General features: G+C 43.8%; 1 protein-coding gene across 1 annotated transcript in view; it reads left to right on the forward strand.

Moving 5' to 3' along the window:
* The window catches only part of LOC126204024 (somatomedin-B and thrombospondin type-1 domain-containing protein-like), a 388,740-nt gene that overhangs the window by 17,825 nt on the left and 348,778 nt on the right, over window positions 1–22,137 (forward strand). The window contains exon 2 of the mRNA XM_049938451.1: window positions 2,382–2,672. Within this exon, the coding sequence (XP_049794408.1) occupies window positions 2,382–2,672 (291 nt within the window). The remainder of the gene's footprint in view (window positions 1–2,381; window positions 2,673–22,137) is intronic.

Here is a 22,137-nt window from a genome sequence, read left to right on the forward strand (position 1 = left end):
ACTTCATGCTACACTGCGGAAACGTTGGGAAACTAGTCCAGGACATTGGCGCAAACTCTGGTGATCAGTGGATTTACGCCACCACCCCTCCTGTCAACAGCATGCGGTGTAGCTGGGCGGTCACCCACCCAACTACTGTTCACGCCCGATGGTGCTCGACTTCGTTGATCCACCGCTGTATCCACCAGCGTTTCCACTTACGATTTTTGTTTTACCTTAGTTTCTTTCAGAATTATACCTAAAATGCTGAAAAATCCTTTAAAAAATCCCTGGATATACAGCGTGTAATTATATAAACAAGAAAAACATATTATTTGACGTATGTAATAATGTAAAACACTTATAGTACACTACAGCAAACATTCATAGATAGAGGGTCAGAATATGAATAATAGCTTTTAACTTTTCGCTGCAGTCAACATGTTCTGCTGGAGTCTGACACAGAGCAATTGTTTGCTAGCATTCCCAGTTTTGCCTGAAGCAACCTGTTAACGTTTTTCTTGTTAAGACTATTTCATTTGTCTGTTTTTACATTTTTGAGAACACTGAATAATCTTTCTAGCGCAGTATTTGACGATGGAACTGCTAGTAAAAGTAAAGTGACCGTTTCGCTGTTTTCGTAAGTAAAACAGCCGTGATCAACTTTCAAGCTTACTAAATTATTCCAATACATTTCAGCTCGCATTTTTTTACTTGTTCTTCGCCTGTACCCAAAAAATTCTTGGCTTCGATGAGAGTTTGATGTCTCCCTTTATGGTCTGCTTTTTGCCTGTCGATTTTTGTCACCAAAAAACAACAATAGCTAAATACATATCTCGCAGACTTGCTCCGGTATTAGTGCTACTTGGGGTCTGCCGGAAGGCAAACCGGAAAACATTTCCGTCCTGGCGTCCCGACACTACGCAGCGGTATATCTGCTTTCCCTCGTATAGTTCACTCATCCCCGGTGCAATCGGTCAGTTTTTCTTGCGATTACTTTAGGTATAATACGACTTAGTTCTGATGACGACCTTAACGTTGGTAACAGAACAGTTAATAGTCTGCTGATGTTAGACGGATTACGTTCAATAAGAGTTTGACGGAATCCTCTTTACAAATCGATGCGGTCTACTATAAGTAACAGGGTTACGACCATGAGTTCGTTTTGGCCACAATTTTCCCTAAATCACTGTCAAATTAAAATCGACATGTTGTGTACATAGTTCCGCGTAGTCAGCGCGTACACAACTTTCCCACTAGAGCGCGCCTCACTAAGCACAACAGCGCAGGCGCAGCGCTCGTCCGTCTCCGCACTCCGAGATGGCGCTGCCATAGAGACCGACCAAATTCTGCTTCCGCCGATCCGCGTATTAATATGTAACACAGCCAATGAGATTGCTGCTAACGTAGAACCTGTTCTCCTCGCGGATCACACTCGCGCAGTGATATATGAACGCGCGAGGTATTATAACGTGTGTACAGACCTCCGATTAGTCAGTCTGCATTTGTCTGCACCAGTGTGTACCAGTCTGCATTAGTTTGTACCAGTCTGTACGAGTTCTACATTTGTCTGTACCAGTCTATGGTCAACTTTCAGTCTGCGCCGAATAAGATTACCATATTCCTGTACATAGCCAGGAAGATAAATGTATAGATACTTTTGTCAAGTATCAGAGATATATGTGAACGTAAGATTAAAGTTCGAGTACCAAAGGAACTTCAGATTGTCAATTGTAAATAGCATCCAGAACCAAGTTAAGTAATTTTTATGCTTGTTATTATTTTAATAAATGTGAGTGAAAATTAATCAAGTTCTGTATAAAGTTGGTCACCGTCAATCTGCTACTCTAAGCGTGCAAGTGGCATTTCTATCGTCTGACCTAACGGCAGAAGATAAACACGCCACGGTAAGACCACGAGACATATTGCTGACACTCGCCTACTTCGTTAGAGCGACAAGTCAAATAATCTGATGGTGTGTGTACTGAAGGTCTTACAGTACGCGCACCACACGACCTAAACCACACAAAATATAAGACGTTTGGCCCTAAGAAAGGGAGAAATCCCTAACAGTGGATGCTCTGTTATCCACCTCCACACTGCGTCTTCGATTTACAAATTAGACTGGGCTTATTCAGAGAATAAGCGCCAGAACAAAGTTTCACGGTTGAAACTTGCTTTTTTTTCGATATGATAATCAGGATTTTATTGCTACCTCTCGTTTCCCCGAAGACAATGCCAGCGTCTCTTGTGGAAATCGCACTGCGCTGTTGTGTGACGTCACATGGCTGGCTGCGCTCTCACCATAGACAGGGCGAACTGGGCCGCTATAGCCAGCGCGAAGCAGCCGCGGGGCCTTTGAAAGCGGAGGCCGGCCACGCTGGCGCTGGCGGTGTTTGCAGACTGCCGGCTCGGATTCCTCAAAGGCAGAGGGAGCGTCGGTGGGGGTGGCGGTACCAGCCGGCCAGCCAGCCAGACCAGCAGAGCTGAGGACCACCTCGCCCGCGGACATTGCCACTCCGGCGGCAGCCCCGTGTCTCAGCCAGTGGCTGCGGGTGGTGGTAGTGGTGGTGGGCTTCCATTGTACAGCCGCTCCGCACCACCGCCAGCCTGGCGCCGCTCTGAGGAAGACGCCCAACCGCGAATGACGTACTTGGGCCTGCACGGTGTACCTACAGTGCACCTACGTCTGCGTATAAGCTGCTGAGAAATACAACCCGATAGTGATTTCTGAGCAAGGTAACTTCAGTCAGGAAATGCACGGTTGTTAACAGGCCATAAAATGACAGTCAGATCAGCGACGGCCGTGTCGTAGTGCAGGGTGACAAGGATTGAACTACTCAGATCAAAAAATGTTTTGCATCAACCCGGTTCCCAGAACTCTTGAGGTAGACGGTGACTGTGGATATTGTATCACAGATACAGTCCCTTTGACTGTTCAGAGATGTCACTAAACCCGCCCAAAGATGTTCAAATGGCTCTGAGATCTATGGGACTTAACATCTGAGGTCATCAGTCCCCAAAACTTAAAACTACTTAAACCAAACTAACCTAAGGACATCACACACATCCATACCGGAGGCAGGATTCGAACCTGCGACCGTAGCAGCAACGGGGTTCTGGACTGAATCGCCTAGAACCGCTCGGCCACAACGGCCGGCCCAAAGATGTAAACAACCATCCATGAACAGCGCCTATTAGACGGAGGGGGTCCGACAGCCGATCAGTTCCAGTCATTCCACCAGGAAGGAGGTACACGGCTAGTGTTGTCTGTAGTTCAACCATGCCTAGACGGTCAATACCGCGGTTCGATCACGTCCGCGTTGTTACTTTGTGCAAGGAACGTCTCTCTACAAGGGAAGTGTCCAGGCGTCTCGGAGTGAACCAAAGCACTGTTGTTCGGACATGGAGGAGATACAGAGATATATGAACTGTCGATAACATGTTTCGCTCAGGCCGCCCAAGGGCTATTACTGCAGCGGTTGACCACTAGCTACGGATTATGGCTCAGAGGAACCCTGGCAGCAGCGCCACCATGTTGAATAATGCTTTTCGTGCAGCCACAGGACGTCGTGTTACGACTCAAACTGTGCGCAATAGGCTGCATGATACGCAACTTCACTCCCGACGCCCTTGATTAGATCCATCTTTGCCACCACGACACCATGCGGCACGGTAATGATGGGCCCAACAACATGCCGAATGATCCCTCGGGATTGGCATTACTTCCCTTCACCGATGAGTATCGCATATCCCTTCAACCAGACAATCGTCGGAGACGTGTTTGGAGGCAACCCGGTCAGGCTGAACGCCTTAGACACACTGTCCAGCGAGTGCAGCAAGGTGGAGGTTCCGTATAGTTTTGGTGTGGCATTATGTGGGGCCGATGTACGCCGCTGGTGGTCATGAAAGTCGCCTTAACGGCTGTACGATACGTGAATGCCATCCTCCGACCTATGTTGCAACCATATCGGCAGCATATTGGCGAGGCATTCGTCTTAATGGACGACAATTCGGGCCCCCATCGTGCACATATTATGAATGACTTCTTTCAGGATAACGGCATCGCTCGACTAGAGTGGTTAGTATGTTCTCCAGACATGAATCCTACCGAACATGCCTGTTTATGAACGACGTGACCCACCCACCACTCATAGGGATCTATGCAGAATCGCTGTTTAGGAGTGGGACAATCTGGACCAACAGTGCCTTGATGAACTTGCGTATAGTATGCTACGACGAATACAGGCATGCATCAATGCAAGAGGACGTGTTACTTAGAAGAACCGGTGTGTACAGCAATGTGAACCACCACCTCTGAAGGTCTCGCTGCATGGTGGTACAACATTCAATGTATGTTTTTCATGATCAACAAAAAGAGCAGAAATGATGGTTACGTTGATATCTATTCCAATTTTCTGTACAGATTCTGGAACTCTCGTAACCGAGATGATGCAAAACTTTATTGATGTGTGTATATGAAATAAGATCGTCATAACTTCTGAACGGAATGCGTTAGGACGTTCAAACTGCACGGTTGGCCGCGGGGCATGATGGGAATTAGTATGTGCATGCATGGTTTGGTTTAGCGACGAAGCCCACTTTAGTTTGGATGGGTTCGTCAGGAAGCAATATTGGCACATCTGGGGGACTGAGAACCCGCATTTCGAGATGGAGAAGTCTCTTCACTCTCAGCGGATGACAGTGTGATGTGCAATGTCCAGTCACAGAATAATCGGTGCGATATTCCTCGATGGCACGGTGACTACCGAACGGTATGTTAAGGTTTTGGAAGATGATTTCATTCCCATTATCCAAAGAAACCCTGTTTTCGACAATATGTGGTTCACGCCAGACGGAGCTCGACTCCGTCGAAGCAGAAGAGTAGTGTCCTGGAGGAGCACTTTGGAGACCGCATTCTCGCTCTGAGGTACTTGGAGGCCACTGGTATACTCCTCGATTGTCGGCGATATTCTCCGGATCTGAACACATGCGATTCCTTTTGTGGGGCTATAGTATAGACAAGGTGTACAGCAATAACCCCAAAACCACTGCTGAGCTGAAGACAGCCATTCAGAAGGTCATGGACAGCATCGATGTTCCAAGACCTCAGCGGATCATGCAGAATTTCGCTATTCGTCTGCGCCACATTGTCGCCAATGATGACAGGCATATCGAACATGTCACAGCCTAAAACCGAATATCTGTAGTGACGTTTGCATGTTAAATAAAATCTGTGCACGCCGTAGTTTGTAACTAATTTACGCTTTTTTTCAGATAGTCCAATAATTGCCCCCTGTATCTGACTTTAACCCTTTGCGGACGGCAACCGTCGCACTTGTGTCACGTGCATCTGCCGCCGTATCGGTACGATTGCTCCCATCTGTGACTAAGGGTGTTGAAATCTATCGCGAATATCTGAATCAACTCGCGTTTTGAGGAGGCCATGTACTCAGTCGATCTACGGGAATTAAATTTGATACCTCCACTTCTGTTTTTGTGTTTGGTGAGAATGACGCTAAATGTAGACTCAGCTGCGGAATCTGGTAGTGATTTTGAAGACTACGAAGACTGAAAGGAATTACCACGAGAAAGTGAAATTTCATCTAGTAAATTAGTTACAAACGGTTCCCTTCACAGGCGAGAAAGAAAGAAAAAGTCGGAAATAGTGACCACAGATGTCTGCCAGGCGGCGTGTTTACACCCTAGAATTAGGCTTTTTCTAACGATCTGGAATGAATCCTCATTACGCACTATGTGGGGAACCTAGTGAAAGTGAACGTCTTGAGCTTGTATTGGACAGACAGTTCATGGGATACATCGCCAGTGAAATCGGCAGCTTTTACAAATAAAAATTTGTTGAGGCATTCGTGCCCACTTGTTGACAAACTGCTTATTTGCTTCTGTCTCGGGTTCTTCGGACGACGTTCGTCTGATGATTTTACTGACGTTTCGCCAGCACGAGTGGCTGGCATTGTCAAAGCTTCACCACCGGCAAAGGTTTGTGAAGAACCCTTCACCGGCAATGGAGGGTGAAGCTTTGACAATGCCAGCCACTCGTGCTGGCGAAACGTCAGTAAAATCAGCAGACGAACGTCGGCCGAAGAACCAGAGACAGAAGCAAATAAGCAGTTCGTCAGCTTTTACAAATCTCAACGATCTCCCAGGGAGTACAGTGGACTGATACAAGTGCGGACGAAATGTACCAGTTTTCAGCAGTGTTCATACTGATGGCTCACGTAAAAATGAATAAAATGGAGAAATATTGGTCGACAGACCCACTGATTGAAACACCTTTCTTTTTGAAAGAAATGCTTAGGTACAAATTTCTGACAGTTCTCCGAATGCTACATTTTAGTGATGCAGGCGTTTTGGGAGACGCTGACAGGCCGAATAACCTTTGTAAAATAAAGTATATTGGTAAATTTTTGACAGTGAAATGAGTTGATGAGAAAGTACTAAGCCAATAGGTCAGTCCAGAAAAGCAGGCGAATGCACAAAAACTTTGTGTTCCAAAGATTAAGCCAGATTATCCCAAGTAGTACCTGTTAAGTTAACGAGAACAGTTTGTGTTGGGGCCGTTTGAAAATAAGAAGGGGAAAGGTCATCACTGCTACTTACAGCAGGACCAGTTAGTGATAACATCGCCGGCCGGAGTGGGCGCGTGGTTCTAGGCGCTACAGTCTGGAACCGCGAGACCGCTACGGTCGCAGGTTCGAATCCTGCCTCGGGCATGGGTGTGTGTGCTGTCCTTAGGTTAGTTAGGTTTAAGTAGTTCTAAGTTCTAGGGGACTGATGACCTCAACAGTTAAGTCCCATAGTGCTCAGAGCCATTTGAACCAAGTGATAACATCAAACGTTAGTGAAAATTCTGACTAAAGTATTAAACATCACTATTTTTAATCTAGAATAGGATGGACTACTTACCAAATGAAAATCCTTGCCAGTCCTTACTAAAAAAAAAGGAAAAAGTAATTCTGACAAACTAATGACCAACCCCCCCCCCCCTACACCCACACACACATAAACGCAAACGCACACCAACGTTGTTGATGGACAATTGCTTGCTTTCCATACACATACACGTTTACAGTTTTGCATGTTTAGAAATTAACGCTGCGACGGCTCATTTAGTGACACTTTAGCGATGCTGTTAAGCTCAATGCTGGTCGCGCTTCAGGTAAAAGCAGGAGATGGGAAACTTGTTACTTCGACCATGAGGAAAACAGCTTCTGGGGATGGAAGGGTTGGGTGCCGTCATGCCCAGTGACGAGGGCGGTGGGAACGCTCGACATAGCGAATTCAACCCGTTATCACAAGTGTTTGTGGTGCTCCCTTTGTACCACTGCAGTAGTTACAGAACCATAACCGCCGTGAGAACGGCAAGGCTACCTTGCAAACCCAGCACGTAGGTGTGACGGCAGCTGCCAAGTGTTGCTTTCAGGTTGACAGTAATAGCTGTGGTACCCACGTAACAATTATCAAGGAAATTCATGTCGGGTTAGAAAGGCAGCCAGCGAAGCGTCAGGGAACTGAGTGACCAAAGACAGTTCGTCGCTGTGGTTGTTCATGGGACAGCGAGTCAAAAGACGGCCGAAGTGGCCGTGCGGTTAGGGGCGCTGCAGTCTGGAACCGCAAGACCGCTACGGTCGCAGGTTCGAATCCTGCCTCGGGCATGGATGTTTGTGATGTCCTTAGGTTAGTTAGGTTTAACTAGTTCTAAGTTCTAGGGGACTAATGACCTCAGCAGTTGAGTCCCATAGTGTTCAGAGCCAGTCAAAAGAGGTCAGAGGCTAAGATTTGTGTATCGAAATGCAGGAGCGGAGAAAGAGGTGAGAACAGTGGACGCTGGTAAAGTATCAGGGTAACTGGCGTAAATGTTAAGTGGTGACAGCGGCATGAAGAGTTAGGAGCGGAGGAAAAGAGTGGCAATTCGACAAGTACCGGTGGAGAACGGAGAGGCGCAGAGCTCACCGTCAGAGGTAAAGCGCTGTAGCAAACTTTCTGTAGTTTCATTTAGAGGAGGGAGCAAATGATTCTGATCTGTGATATAGATTGGAAGATACGCAGTTTGTTGGTTTTACCAGCTGTCAAAAGGGACAGGACGGGTCTAACGGTGTAGTTTAACCCTTGCTTTTATAGTGTACAGCAGGAGCGTTTATTAGACAATGTAAATACCAAGACTAGATGAAACCATAAATGACAAAGTGTGAAAGGCATGGAAACGCTTATTAAAGGATGTGAATTAAACACTTTTCACTGTTAATTTACACCGGCACGTTCCGCGATTAGTAGCTTCAACTGTAGATGTTTTACGTCCTGTCTTCCGCCATTACAATTATCAACATCCGCCGTAATCGTTGTGTGATGAAAGCTAAGTGTGTCTATGAAGTTGTTTGTTGCTGCATTGGTTTCCCTATGGTTCGACAGTACTTATGAACGGACGCTGAGGTGATTGTCAGATGGGCGAATGAGTTCTGTTTCGCCTCACGAGGTGAACCGTTTATACTGAACCTCACGATCCAAAGAGTTATCTGCATTGTGAGGGCTGGTATTAAAGGCTGTCGAGAGCAGCACATATTCTTGGGTCATTTACTGTAGTCGTAAAGCATGAAAAAAGTCTGTAGTTTTCAAGAAAAATAAGCTTAACGTAGTTTTCCAGCGATTTCACCAGATTCAGGAAAGCTTCTGGATTTCCATGCAGTAGATTCCTGGTACTGAAGTTTGAAACTGGTTAAAGTCTGTCGATAAACTCACGAGAGAGCAGCCCCTTTAGTGGAGGAAATGGACATTTCCGAATAATCCTACTACTGTGCTACAGGAACCAAGTCCTTTGCCCGTAACTCACCAAACCACTTGCTGTAGTGTTCTGCAATTTGCGGCGATTCTGTTCGTGCGACTTTAGTTACCTCCGTTAATCAGCTCAGTTTGTATATTTGGCGAAATACTTAATTACTCAGAAGTGATGGATAATGCATACTGTATGGTTATAGACCAAATATTTTACATGGATAACGTTTTACCGATACTTTCCAGAGTTGTTTACGTTCATAATGACAAAACACTTATGCAAACCAGACTAATGCAACACGCGAAGCTACAAACTCCCAGTCATTTTTTGAGCACTCCTCGTGTAGGATAAACTGCTGCATTTCACAATGAAGCCTATCAAAGAAAACTTCTACCTCTTAGCGACAACACGACGCAAGAATAAGTAATTACTATTAAAAACAGTGTTGATCACGATTTATTTAACAAGGTGACCGATTTCGACCACTACTGTGGTCATCTTCAGACCATTGAGTAGGAACCTCTTTCTGGTGGAGAAACACTACTAATAGTGATTCTCCACAACAACACGAGGTATGTGTGTGTGTGTGTGTGTGTGTGTGTGTGTGTGTGTGTGTGTGTGTGTGTGTGGACGCGCACTCTGAAAATTAAGGCCGAAAGTCCTGTGAAATACATCACAGACATTGTTTTTTTTTCAGTACTTATAGCGTTGGAAGCACAAATTTCGGACAGAGACCCACAGTCTTTGTGTATAGCGTTCGTTGCCAAATAATCAGCAAAATATACTTTCACTTTCGGGTTTAATGCTCATTAAATCTTCAACAATATCATCCCCCCCCCCCCCCAACTACGTTGGGAGTGAGAAATGCCAAACCAAACACCCAGTGTAACCATTTACCTATATCGTTGTCGTTGTTGTTGTTGTTGTTGTTGTTGTTGTAGTTATGGTCTTCAGGCCAGAGACTGGTTTGATACAGCTCTCCATGGTATCCTATCCTGTGCGAGGTTCTTCATCTCGCAGTACTTACTGCAACCCACATCCTTCTGAATCTGCTTAGTGTAATCATCTCTTGGTCTCCCTCTACGAATTTTACCCTCCACGCTGCCCTCCAACACGAAATTGGTGATCCCTTGATGTCTCAGAACGTGTCCTACCAACCGATCCCATCTTCTACTCAAGTTGTGCCATAAATTTCTCTTCTCCCCAATTCTATTCAGTACCTCCTTATTAGTTACGTGACATACCCATTTAATCTTTAGCATTCTTCTGTAGCACTACTTTTCAAAAGCTTCTATTCTCTTCTTGTCTGAACTACTTATTGTGGTTTCACTTCCATACATAGCTACACCCAAGACAAATACTTTCACAAAGGACTTTCTGACACTTAAATCTGTACCCGATGTTAAAAAATTTCTGTTCTTCAGGAACGCTTTCCTTGCCATTGCCAGTCTGGATTTTATGTCCTCCCTACTTCGACCATCTTCAGTTATTTTCCTCCCAAAATAGCAAACATCATCTACTACTTTAAGTTTCTCATTTTCTAATCTAATTCCCTCAGCATCACCTGATTAAACGCGGCTACATTCCATTATCCTCGTTTTTTTTTGTTTTTTTTGTTGATGTTCATCTTGTATCTTCCTTTCAAGACACTGTTCATTCCGTTCAGCTGTTCTTCCAGGTCCTTTGCTGTCTCTGATAGAATTACAATGCCACTGGAAAACCTCAAAGATTTTATTTCTTCTCCATGGATTTTAATTCCTACTCCGAATTTTTCTTTTCATTCCTTCACTGCCTGCTCAATATACAGATTGAATAACATAGGGGATAGGCTACAACCCTGTCTTGCTTTCGACCCAACCACTGCTTCTCACTCATGTTTCTTGACTCCTATAACTGCCGTCTGATATCTGTACAAATTGTTAATAGCCTTTTGCTCCCTTTGACCCCTGCCACTTTAAGAACTTCAAAGAGAGTATTCCAGTCAGTGTTGTCAAAAGCTTTCTCTATGTCTACAAATGCTAGATAAGTATGTCTACCTTCCCTTAATCTCTCTTCTAAGGTATGTCGGGTCAGTATTGCCTCGCGTGTTTCAACATTTCTACGGAATCCAAACTGACCTTCCCCCGAGGTCGGCTTCTATCAGTTTTTCCATTCGTCTGTATAGAACTCGTGTCAGTAATTTACAGCCGTGACTTATTAAACTGATAGTTTGGTAATTTTCACACCTGTCAACACTTTCTTTGTTTGGGATTAGAATTGTTATATTCTTCTTGAAATCTGAGGGCATTCATACATCTTGCTCACCAGATGGTAGAGTTTTGTCATGGTTGGCCCTCTAAAGGCTATCATTACTTCTAAGGGAATGTTGTGTACTCGCGGGGCCTTGTTTCTCTTTCAGTGCTATGTCAAATTGTTCACGCAGTATTATATCTCCCATTTCATTTTCATCTACGTCCTCTTCAATTTCCATAATATTTCCCTCAAGTACATCGCCCTTGCATAAAACCCTCTATGTACTCCTTCCACCTTTCTGATTTCCCTTCTTTGCTTAGAATCGGTTTTCCACATGAGCTCTTGGTATTCATACAGGTAGTTCTCTTTTCTCCAAAGGTCTCTTTAATTTTCCTGTAGGCTATATCTTACCCCCTAGTGATATATGCCTCTACATCCTTACATATGTCCTCTTTGTTATTTTGCTTATAATCGAAAGAAAACCCTATAGCCCCAGTTTTCCTCCACTAGGCCCCTCATCAAATGAAATCTAAATGCTACTATTGGTGAACATGGCCACATCTGACTGGTTTGTCTTATGCAGCTTCGAAGTCAGACACAATGATTAACGGGTGAAACTTACCGTCATATTGTCGTCACAAGCGTTTATGACTTTAGTTAATACTTTCTTGTGCGTAACTGCTGTTTTGTTAGGCAACCAACAAAATGCTAACGGTAGAGGCAAAGCTGGAAAAATGGGCCCCTGCTGGTATTATGGGCTCCCTACATATTTGGAAGTACAGGAAACGAATTCTAGCGGAAATCACATGAACTACTAGAAATAGTTGCCAAACTTCACTGTAGTGTGTGCAGACGTAATAGCTGTCATGGTTTGTGAGTAGTTGTGCTGTGAATTTTTTCGCTGTCATCAAAAGTTTGAAAGGTTAGTGTTTATTGGAATAAAACTCAAATTTATAACATGTTATTGCTAAAACTAAGGTAAGGTACGTATTTGGCTTGTTGTTGGGATGCCGTTTTACATTAATTAACGTCGGTTGCGAACTAAACTAACCGTAGGCAAAATCATTTTTCCCAAGATGTCGAGGGTGGATCAATCAAATTTTATGGGACCATTTACAAATATTGCTACTCTTTATGTTTCAGATGCCTCGAAGACATCTTGTACCACCAAAAAAATCGAAACGGCAATCGTGGGACAAAGCAAATATGTCAAATGCTATTGTAGCTATTATAGAGAAAAAAATGGGGTTGAAAAAAGCGGTTAAAGTGTACTCTGTCCCTCGTTCTACACTCTAAATACTTAATATTAAACTGGACCGTCCATCGATTTTACCACAGGGACTTGAGGATGAACTGGTTAATTATCTTCTTATTATGGAATCCAAATTCTACAGCCTTACCAGAAATGACGTCAGGCGCATGGCCTACCCGCTTTGTACAAGAAATAAAATCCCTCATCCATTTGTAAAGGGCTAAGTTTCTGGTCGAACTTGGTTTGACCATTTTATGTCACGGCACAAAAATATTCTGTCTATTTTGAGGCCATCCGCAACTTCGATTTCATGTGCTAATGGGTTTAATAAACAAGCTGTCGACAATTTCTTCAGTTTACTTGAAGCTGCGTTCAGTAACTACAAATATCCTGCGGCCAGAGTTTTTAATGTAGACGAGTCAAAAAATGGCTCTGAGCACTATGGGACTTAACTGCTGAGGTCATCAGTCCCCCAGAACTCAGAACTACTTAAACCTAACTAACCTAAGGACATCACACACATCCATGCCCGAGGCAGGATTCGAACCTGCGACCGTAGCCGTCGCGCGGTTTCAGACTGTAGAGCCTAGAACCGCTCGACCACCCCGGCTGGCAGACGATTCAGGTCTTAGTGTCGTTCGAAGAAAAATTTCTCGTGTCATCGGCCTGAGGGGAAAAAGGCAAGTTGGTGCATTATCTGCAGCTGAAAGGGGATCACTTGTAACGTGTAGAAAGATGCTTATGTGTGTGACTATTGTGAATAGACTAGGCATAGGCTGTGAAAATCATACCACCAGTAGACTAATTAACAATGTTCAGAGTGAATCTTTCTTTCATAATACACAAAAATTAAATAAAGTTATTTTTTCAAATTTTTGTTTCTTTTTATTTCAAACTACCTTGGGGCCCATATTACCAGCACAAATTCTTGACGCAACAAAATGCAGACTATCAGGAAAAATAAAATTTTGTTTTAAATATTAAAAAGTTGAACCAAAACATGTCGTAACTATTTGCAGGACATACTAGAGAAATGATTTCTGTTAATTTCAGGTGATTATACTAAAAATAAAAGGTGTTATATAAAAAAAACAAAGTGGGGGCCCATTTATCCACCTTTATCTATATGTACTGAGCGCTATTTTAAACATGAACAAAAAATAACACGAAAAAATTTACGGCAGTAGTCGAAGGTACTGTCAACAAAAATTTTGTTACCATCCAGAAACAGTTGTAAATTACTTTCGGTTGAAAAGCACACGATATTATAGGCATTGAAGAGAAGCATATTTTTTTATGCTTAAAATAGACATTTTCTGCAAAACACTATGAACTTCATTTAACGTTTTCTCAAATGGCGGAGAAATAGGCCTTCTGGCCCGATAAATAAATTCCGTAATGATAGGAACATCTTGGCTGGTGTTTTGGAGGTAGCTTCTTTACGAAATAATTTTAAATGGCTCGCAGATAATTCCGTAACAGCATACTGTTTTACGCTATTGAAACTTATTTGTCTATTTTATGTTGTCAATGGCTCACGGTTAGGACAGACTTAATTAGGAAACAGAATGTGGGTTGAAGAATCGTCTAGACTCTTTATGTTTTTACTCTGCACTTCCACGCTGCACTACTTCGTGTTTCTATATCCTGAAATTAGTTTCTTGTGACAACTATGGACTCATGACTTCTTTCACTTGTCATATGCTCCACACCCTGGTTCATATATTTACTTAAGCTCGCGGGCCACATCGTGACGTGACACAACAGCAGCTGTGCTGGCGCTTTAAAGTCAAAACTATGGCGCCTGTGACGTTAATGTTAATGTGGTAACGCACCCTTATGGATCGCATCCCGTTTCCTACACGCCACGCCAATAAAATACGCCTCAAAGCACGCGTTTCTAAAAGTACATTGTCCCCGTCTTCAGATGTCTAAATATGTTTACACGACGTAAACGGTTTATGTTTATTCACGACGCTTAGCAATAGCTATTTTGGAAACTAGGCTGTAAAATTTTACAAGGAAAGAAACAATGTTCAGAACACGTAAATAAACGTAATCATCTGAGGTTGGGATGCTAGGCATCTTGAAAATGTCATCATGGAAAAACAAAAGCCTATTAAAGCTACCGGTTACTGATAATTCATTATGAATCCTCCCACTCTCTGACCATGGTGCAGCCAGCAGCTGTGATGTATTTTCATTATCAAAAAACGGTCTAGATTGCGAAGACAGCAGACGCTAGATACTGAACTAAATTCGAACTTAATGCAGTCCCAGCTAGCAGTAGCCTCCCTAAATCGGTTAATTTGGTGAAAGGCTTCAAGTTCTCTTACTGAGAAACGTAAACAACTCTGCAAAACATTTGGTTTTCTAAGAACAAAAGCCATTTTCTATAGCGATATTAAGCTTTCATGCAACGTTTCTGATCACACAGTCTTATTTTTCAATTTCCTTAGAAACCTGCCGGCCGGTGTGGGTGGCCGAGCGGTTCTAGGCGCTCCGGTCGCAGGTTAGAATCCTGCCTCGGGCATGGACGTGCGTGGCGTCCTTAGGTTAGTTAGGTTTAAGTAGTTCTAAGTTCTAGGGGAGTGATGAATTCAGATGGTAAGTCTAATAGTGCTCAGAGCCATTTGAACCTTACAAACCTAACAGAAATTCTGAGCCATTTGTCTCTCGAATTTCATCCGGAAGCACTTGTGTGCATAAAGTTTCTGCTGTCTTTGCAACCTCTTTTTTCTATTGAAAATTCATTTCTGAGCAATTTGTCTCTTGAATTTCAGCCCCTTGTGTGTATAAGGATTCTGCTATATTTGCAGCCGGCCGAAGTGGCCGTGCGGTTAAAGGCGCTGCAGTCTGGAACCGCAAGACCGCTACGGTTGCAGGTTCGAATCCTGCCTCGGGCATGGATGTTTGTGATGTCCTTAGGTTAGTTAGGTTTAACTAGTTCTAAGTTCTAGGGGACTAATGACCTCGGCAGTTGAGTCCCATAGTGCTCAGAGCCATTTGAACCATTTTTTGCTATATTTGCAACCTAGACTGTTTTTTTTTCCTATTGAAAATTCATTGCAAATTATCTTCAGTTTCAACAGCTGCAGTTTTAGAAAACGTGTCTCTCTCTCTCTCTCTCTCTCTCTTACGAATTTCTTCTTGCTGAGGAAACGCTGAACTTGCTCTCGCGCAGTTGGGCAAACAGTAAACGTTTTCGCACGCGTTCGGTACCTTCCCGACTAAAAAGAAGGGATCAATTGAGAGAACAAATTTCTTAGCGAAGGGAAGTATTGGTGGTGGTGGGGGGGGGGGGAGGAGGAGGAGGTAAGTTTGGAGGAAGACGAGGGCTCGAACACTGTAAGCAGCTTCAAATGATGCAGTCTTTCGACAGAAGACCACAAAACCACCAACAACATCTACTTACTGGTGACATATACTGGTGAAGTGTGACATGGAATCATTTTATGCTCTAACGGGTTTGTTCTGGATTTCATTCGTTGTCAAGGAACGGGGAAGAACTCTTGTGAGGTGTCGAGTCAGGTAGGGCAGCCTCACCCTGGTCTTTGTGGAATTCGTGTAGCGACGGCTGCGGCCCTCCCGGGATCCACTTACCTTGTTTCTACCTGTCGAGTGTCCCAAACAGCAGGGCGCCGCTGCGACATGGCGAGCTGACCGCTCGTAAAATGGCCTACGTGACGACTCGAGGGCGGAATGGGATTCCCGCGGCCCCTATACAGTGGGAGGAATTCCTGTCCACTGAAACACACTTCCGTTACCTGGGATGGAGGGCAGAGTAACATACCTTTGTCTGTGACTGAAGCCTGTGCAACTATGTGGCGTGCAGCTCATTTCGGTATTAAGTAGTGCACTCGTAGTAATTGTCCTCCCATAGTTTGGTCTCTTACATGCAATAACAAACAAAGATTGTTGTGCTCACCGAATGCACTTGGTGTCAAAGATTTAAATATATATATTGAGATGGTATCTGTTCTTTATGACATGTCCGAAAGAACAGATACCATCTTCATAATAAATATTTTTTAAGGCTCACCGTCCATTTGACCATCTTCTGTGCAGATGCACAAACAGTGCCCGAACTCTTACGGGAATCGGCGGTTAAGCCGCGAGTCATGAGTATGATGGGCAGGGGCACTATGAATATAGTGCGGGACAGTAAGTTGCGAATGTGGGTGTCACGGGAGACGTACCAGAGATAAATCCCTGCAGTCGCACTATCCTGTGTGTCCTCGGAGGCTCAGATGGATAGAGCGTCTGCCATGTAAGCAGGAGATGCCAGGTTCGAGTCCCGGTTGGGGCACACATTTTCAACTGTCTCCGTTGAGTTATATCAACGCCTGGATGCAGTTAAGGGTATTCATTTCATTGTACAGATTTAAATGTCACTGTGTCACCATAGTAGTTGCCCCTATGAGGTTGCTTGCTTGCTTGCACGCAACAACAGTGTCGTCACAGGGCCGAATAGGGTTGGGCAAAAACTATGGCAAAAATATTAGCCAGGAAACATTTTCTAATATCCATGAAAAATTCATTGGCAGGTCTTTCCAAAACTATATGGCAATACTTTTATCAGCTGGAAACAAGGTGAACTTGGCATCTGGTAATGGTACTGGGGAAGTCAGTAATACAGGTGAGAAAAGTAAGGGACGTCAGATGGAAACTCGAGGGACACCATATGTACTCAAGTTCCTGATTGTATGAGGAGTGGTGGCTTAATACAGGACTCTAACCTACTGACAGATCACAGAATATATCTGTAACGAGTAATTTATTGTCTAACGAATTAATACACTCGCGTTCAGAAAAAAAAGGACACCTTGTACGACTAGACACAGCACGTTCTTATTCACGGGGCATGTACATTAGTATCTTCTCTAGAATTTATTAGCAGTTTAGTCACCTCGGTTCAGAATGTGTCACGTATCTTCTAGCCACATGCCCCGCCATGGGCCCTGATAACTTGTTCTATGCGTGATAGCATAGACGCGTTTAACACGCGAATAGCGCCCTGTGGTATAGCCATCCATGCTGCATTCGCCTGCTTCCAGAGTTCATCTTTGGTGGTTGGCATTGGGCACAGTGCTGCAACCGTCGTTTCGCCATTTGCCACACTCATTTTCGATTGGCAATAAGTCTGGTGATCTGGTGGGTCAGGGCAAATGGCTGACATCCTGTGGCACCAAGGAAGCACGTGTTCGTGCAGCAACATGTGGTCGTGCATTGTCTTGCTGAAAAACGGCGTCTGAGGTGTTGAGCAAAAAGGCTGTGGCTACGGGTCGCAGGATGTCATTCACGTATGTCGCATTGGTCGCGTAGATGCACTTCCGTCTTATCGTCCAAACTTAGTTGTGCTCACAGTCTACTCTCGGTGTCGCTAGAGGTTCCAACAGTGATTTCAGTGCGTGTAGCGGCGACAGAAAGTGGTAGTCCTGTGACACTGGACTTAAGAATTTTTCACGAATTTCATAGAGCTGTACCAACGTCTTCTTTACCTCTGGGAACTAAAATGGAAGAATTACAGCGACCGTGACAAGAAAAACCAGCATACGCCACGTTAGTTAATAAATACAAGTAGGAGGATCGTGAAGCAACAAAAGAATCATTTCGAACAGCTTACAGTACAGACAGCGTGAAAATAGAAGCAGCAGGAACGTAAGAAAGTCATAAACATTCCTTGTGGTACTTTGATTTGTTCTCTTCTCAAGTGTCGAAGATCACAGTCATGACCCTACCTTCTTTTTCAGTTTCTGAGGTTACAGATGTTGACAGTTTACAGTACGTTTCTGTGTCTATACCTAAGTTGTTACTCCAGTCTCGTTGTTCCTGCTGTAGTTCTCGGAAAAAATTCGCGTGTGAGAATCTCCCTCAATTCACTAGCCAATCCCCGAACAGTCGCAAACGACGTGTTAGTTGTCTTTACCTGCTTTTGACTGCCTTAACAGATATGACGTGGTAATAATCTAAAAACTTTCGGATTGCACTCGGCAATGGCATAAAAGCCGAGATCTTCACAGTACAGAACATAAATACAGTAATACAGATTTATTCTTTGAAACACTGTTCCATCACTGCGGCTCAACACCATCGAAAACATTTTAGTGTTTGGTTTTCTTCTTCCGTTTAAGAGAACATAGTGCAACCGTCGTCACTAACAGTACTTACTCCATGAAAATTTCAGAAAGACTGAGCGAAACTTTGAGTAGTTTACCTGCGCGATTTGTCGTCAGTCTTGCACGATCGTACAAGACTGATCCCAAAACGTTCGTGTAGAGCCGGTTTAGGTTCAATCAGCGTGTAGGACATTCAGCTGCAGAGCCACGCATAATTCACAACTCAATGCTGAGTATTCTGTGCAAATTCGTTTCAGAAATGTCTGTGGTTTGTTTTATTTATGTTGCACATATTACGGATGTTTTGCATATATCGCCCTGTAGTCACACCCGTTACTGGCGTGCATGTCATGTGATCTTATTCAGCAACAATTTTTCTATAGTAGGCAGTCGCATTCTGCTATCTTAAATATTAACCGCTGGACTCGTTTTGGTATATACGTCAGCTTAAAACTGTTGTTTATAGCATATAAGTTCGCCTTTTATACAGTTTGGCGCCGAAATTATCCACAAAATAGGCATCATTGAAGAACCATGGACTTCAAATAGGATACAGGACAGACAACACAACGCAGAACACAGAAGACTTCCACAATAAATTCAACAGATCAGGAATAAACGAACTCAAATGCAACATTGCCAATCATTGTACATTTGACAGACATGCAGGAACTTTAAAACAAGATACTCAGAACACCTCAGAGCCCTCAAAGGTAACAGCACCCATAGCGCATTTTCTGACCCCCTAATAGCCCATAACCAGCACCCAGATATAACAGCAACAGATTTAAAACTACTGAAATCTAGTCACAGCCTATACCACAAGCTAACAATAGAACTTTCATCTACAGAAGGCAATAGCAAGAGGCAAACAAGTTTTAAATGAAACACTACAATCTGTAAAGGCACATAATCGAACACGTCAAAGTAACTTTAGAGAAAAGGCGACACAAGCAGCAAAAGGAGCTTATATATATACACACACACACACACACACACACACACACACACACACACACCCACACACACACACACACACACACACACAGAGAGAGAGAGAGAGAGAGAGAGAGAGAGTAAACATAATTCTCTCGAGACCAAATGAACGCCAACGGGGTTAGGAAACACAACAAAATAGTGTCACCGCGTTTTGCGATCTGAAAAGGTGTTTATAAAGCCGAAATTACACAAAGTACCTTAATATGTGTGTTCAGTGTCCTCCGAACTCAAAAGAAGAAGGATGAGTCTACCTAAGCGCCAGACCTGAAGATATAAGCACTGCAATCGCTCAAATGAATAATGATCTGTCTTCAGTAGTGACATGGGCGAAAAACCTGGGGCTTAAACTAAATGCAAAAAAGACACAAGTAATCTTAATAGCCCATCAGAAATTAATAAGTTCAGATTTCCGCGAAAGGCTGCCTCCTATTCTGCTCGACGGTATTCCAATACCATATCAGAAAATAGTTAAGAACCTGGGTGTAACTTTGGATGAGCATCTCCCCTGGGCGGAGAATACAGTCGCAGTGTGCCGGAAGACGTCCGCTTGCCTCTATGCTCTCAAAAAGTTTCGGAACATATTTCCACAGGACTTGAAACGCCAGCTCTTGCAAGCACTCGTTCTACCGAACCTCCACTATTGTGATGTAATTCAACAAGGCATGAGTAGTGAAAACAAAAGACGGCTAGAACTAACCATGAATGCCTGTGTGCGTTACACCTGCAACATTCGCCGATATGATCATGTTAGTGCTTCATACTCGGAGCTAGGGTGGCTGCGGCCGGACAAATTGCGTGACTACCACAGTCTATGTCTACTTCACCGACTCCTCGTCGCTCAAGCACCCCAGTACCTTGCTTCAGAGATTAAATACCTTTCATGCCATCATAACCGTAACACGAGGTCACTCTTATTTGGTATCCTAACTGTGCCTACTCAGAAAACAAAAACTTTTGCAAACTCCTCATTGGCCGCTGTCCGCCTCTGGAACAAACTGCCCCTTACCTTGCGCAAAATTCAGTCGACTGCTGCTTTTAAGAAGAAGTTGAAGCATTTCCTGCTACCATTCTCCTAATGTTTTCCACAAGATTAATGTACAAGGCCAATCCTCACCTCTGTCAAATAGCAAAGCTGGTGTCTCCCATCTAGCTCCTTTCTTTTCTTCCTCTTCGTCTATCTCTGTTAGCCACGCAATCTTCTTTTCCTTTATATTTACTTAATTATGTTTCGTCATGTCTCTATTCTTCTCCTCCCTTTAACGTCAGTATCCCTCATACTCCCTACTGCTAGCACTCCTATCTAAAATCTGTCTCTTTCATAATGTCTAATTATAACAGTACTTATCATCTACGAATATAAACTCTATATTTATGTATATTTCCAAGTGTGCCTTTGTAATTGTTTATTTAACTTTTACTTGTACAAAGATGTAGTTTAACATGCCTGCTAAAACATATGAATGTAAAATAAGTAGAATTCCTGGTTAGATGTAATAGAGAGCCGGATGGCCCTAATCTTGCCAGGTTAAATAAATAAATAAACAAAACGTGAATATGCAAACGAACAAATATATAGGCAGAAGATTTTGCCAGTCCAAAATCACATTTTTTTAAAAAAAAATCAAGGGATGTGTTAACTCGCGGATGAAATTCACATTTCATCGTCTGGTTTGCAGATGACAAGTTATCAGTGCAGGACACCATAAAGATGGTCCTGCAAAACCATGTACGTAATGTAAAAGCAAGGAAAGAAGAAAAACGAACAAAAACGTTCTTCAGGCCTCACGTTGTTAGATCAGTTTCAACATACGAAATGTTCACTTTTTACAGTTTTCAATAAGAAAAACCCACTAATGATGACACAGAGGTGCCGAAACATGATGGGTAAAAAGAAATAAGAAACTGTTTTTGCATAAAAGTCGGAACCTATATCTTATAATTCAACTACTAACATGGGAAGAAAAACCAGAGCTGCAGATCCAAAAGATGTATAAAACTGTTGTCTTGATGTCATCATACATGCCCTGTAGATTCCGTACTGTGGGACACATTACGCCCGAATACAGTGCCACAACAGACTTACTGGGCAGTCGGTCGTAAGCTTTTTCGAGCTAAACAAAAACCACGAGATGGACATGTTGATATCTGCCTGACAGTTGTGTAGAGTGCTCGTGGGTGTTTATGTCCCTCGCCAGTGCTAGCTGGAGCTGCAGGTGGTGCAGTTGGCTGTCCCGGCGCACGGTGCGACCCGCTATTGTACTGTACAGCAGCTTGGCGCCCCCCAGGCCTATGCCTGCGCGGTAATTGCTTCTCGGCTGGCGCACGGCCGGACAGGTGGTTGGCCCGGCCGCCGGAATGCGAATCACGGCCCCGAATTAAGCCAAGAATTTCATTAACGGCCATTAGCGGCCGGCCCTCCACGGCCTTCGACCTCTTCCCCGCTTGTTTTATAGTAATTTGCCGCCACGTAACCAATTTACGGCTGCGGTACTGAATTAGTACCGCCCTGACGCCGCCGACAAGGTGCGGAGTGGCCAGGCTCCGCGGCGCTGCTAGCAGACGCTGCTTGCCTAACCCAACTCTGTCATAACCTCCTTCCGGCCATCACTATAGTCTTCTGTACGTCAGCGAACGTAGAGCATTTTGAGCAAAATGCAGCGGCTCGAAACTTGTCCTGTATTATAACAGGTGGGTGATGACCTGTCGCGTTTCACTATATCGACAATTTACAGCGAAAAACAGTAGGCCACGCAAAGGGATCAACC

The sequence above is a fragment of the Schistocerca nitens genome, chromosome 9 (assembly GCF_023898315.1).
Source record: "Schistocerca nitens isolate TAMUIC-IGC-003100 chromosome 9, iqSchNite1.1, whole genome shotgun sequence".
Lineage (NCBI taxonomy): Eukaryota > Metazoa > Arthropoda > Insecta > Orthoptera > Acrididae > Schistocerca > Schistocerca nitens.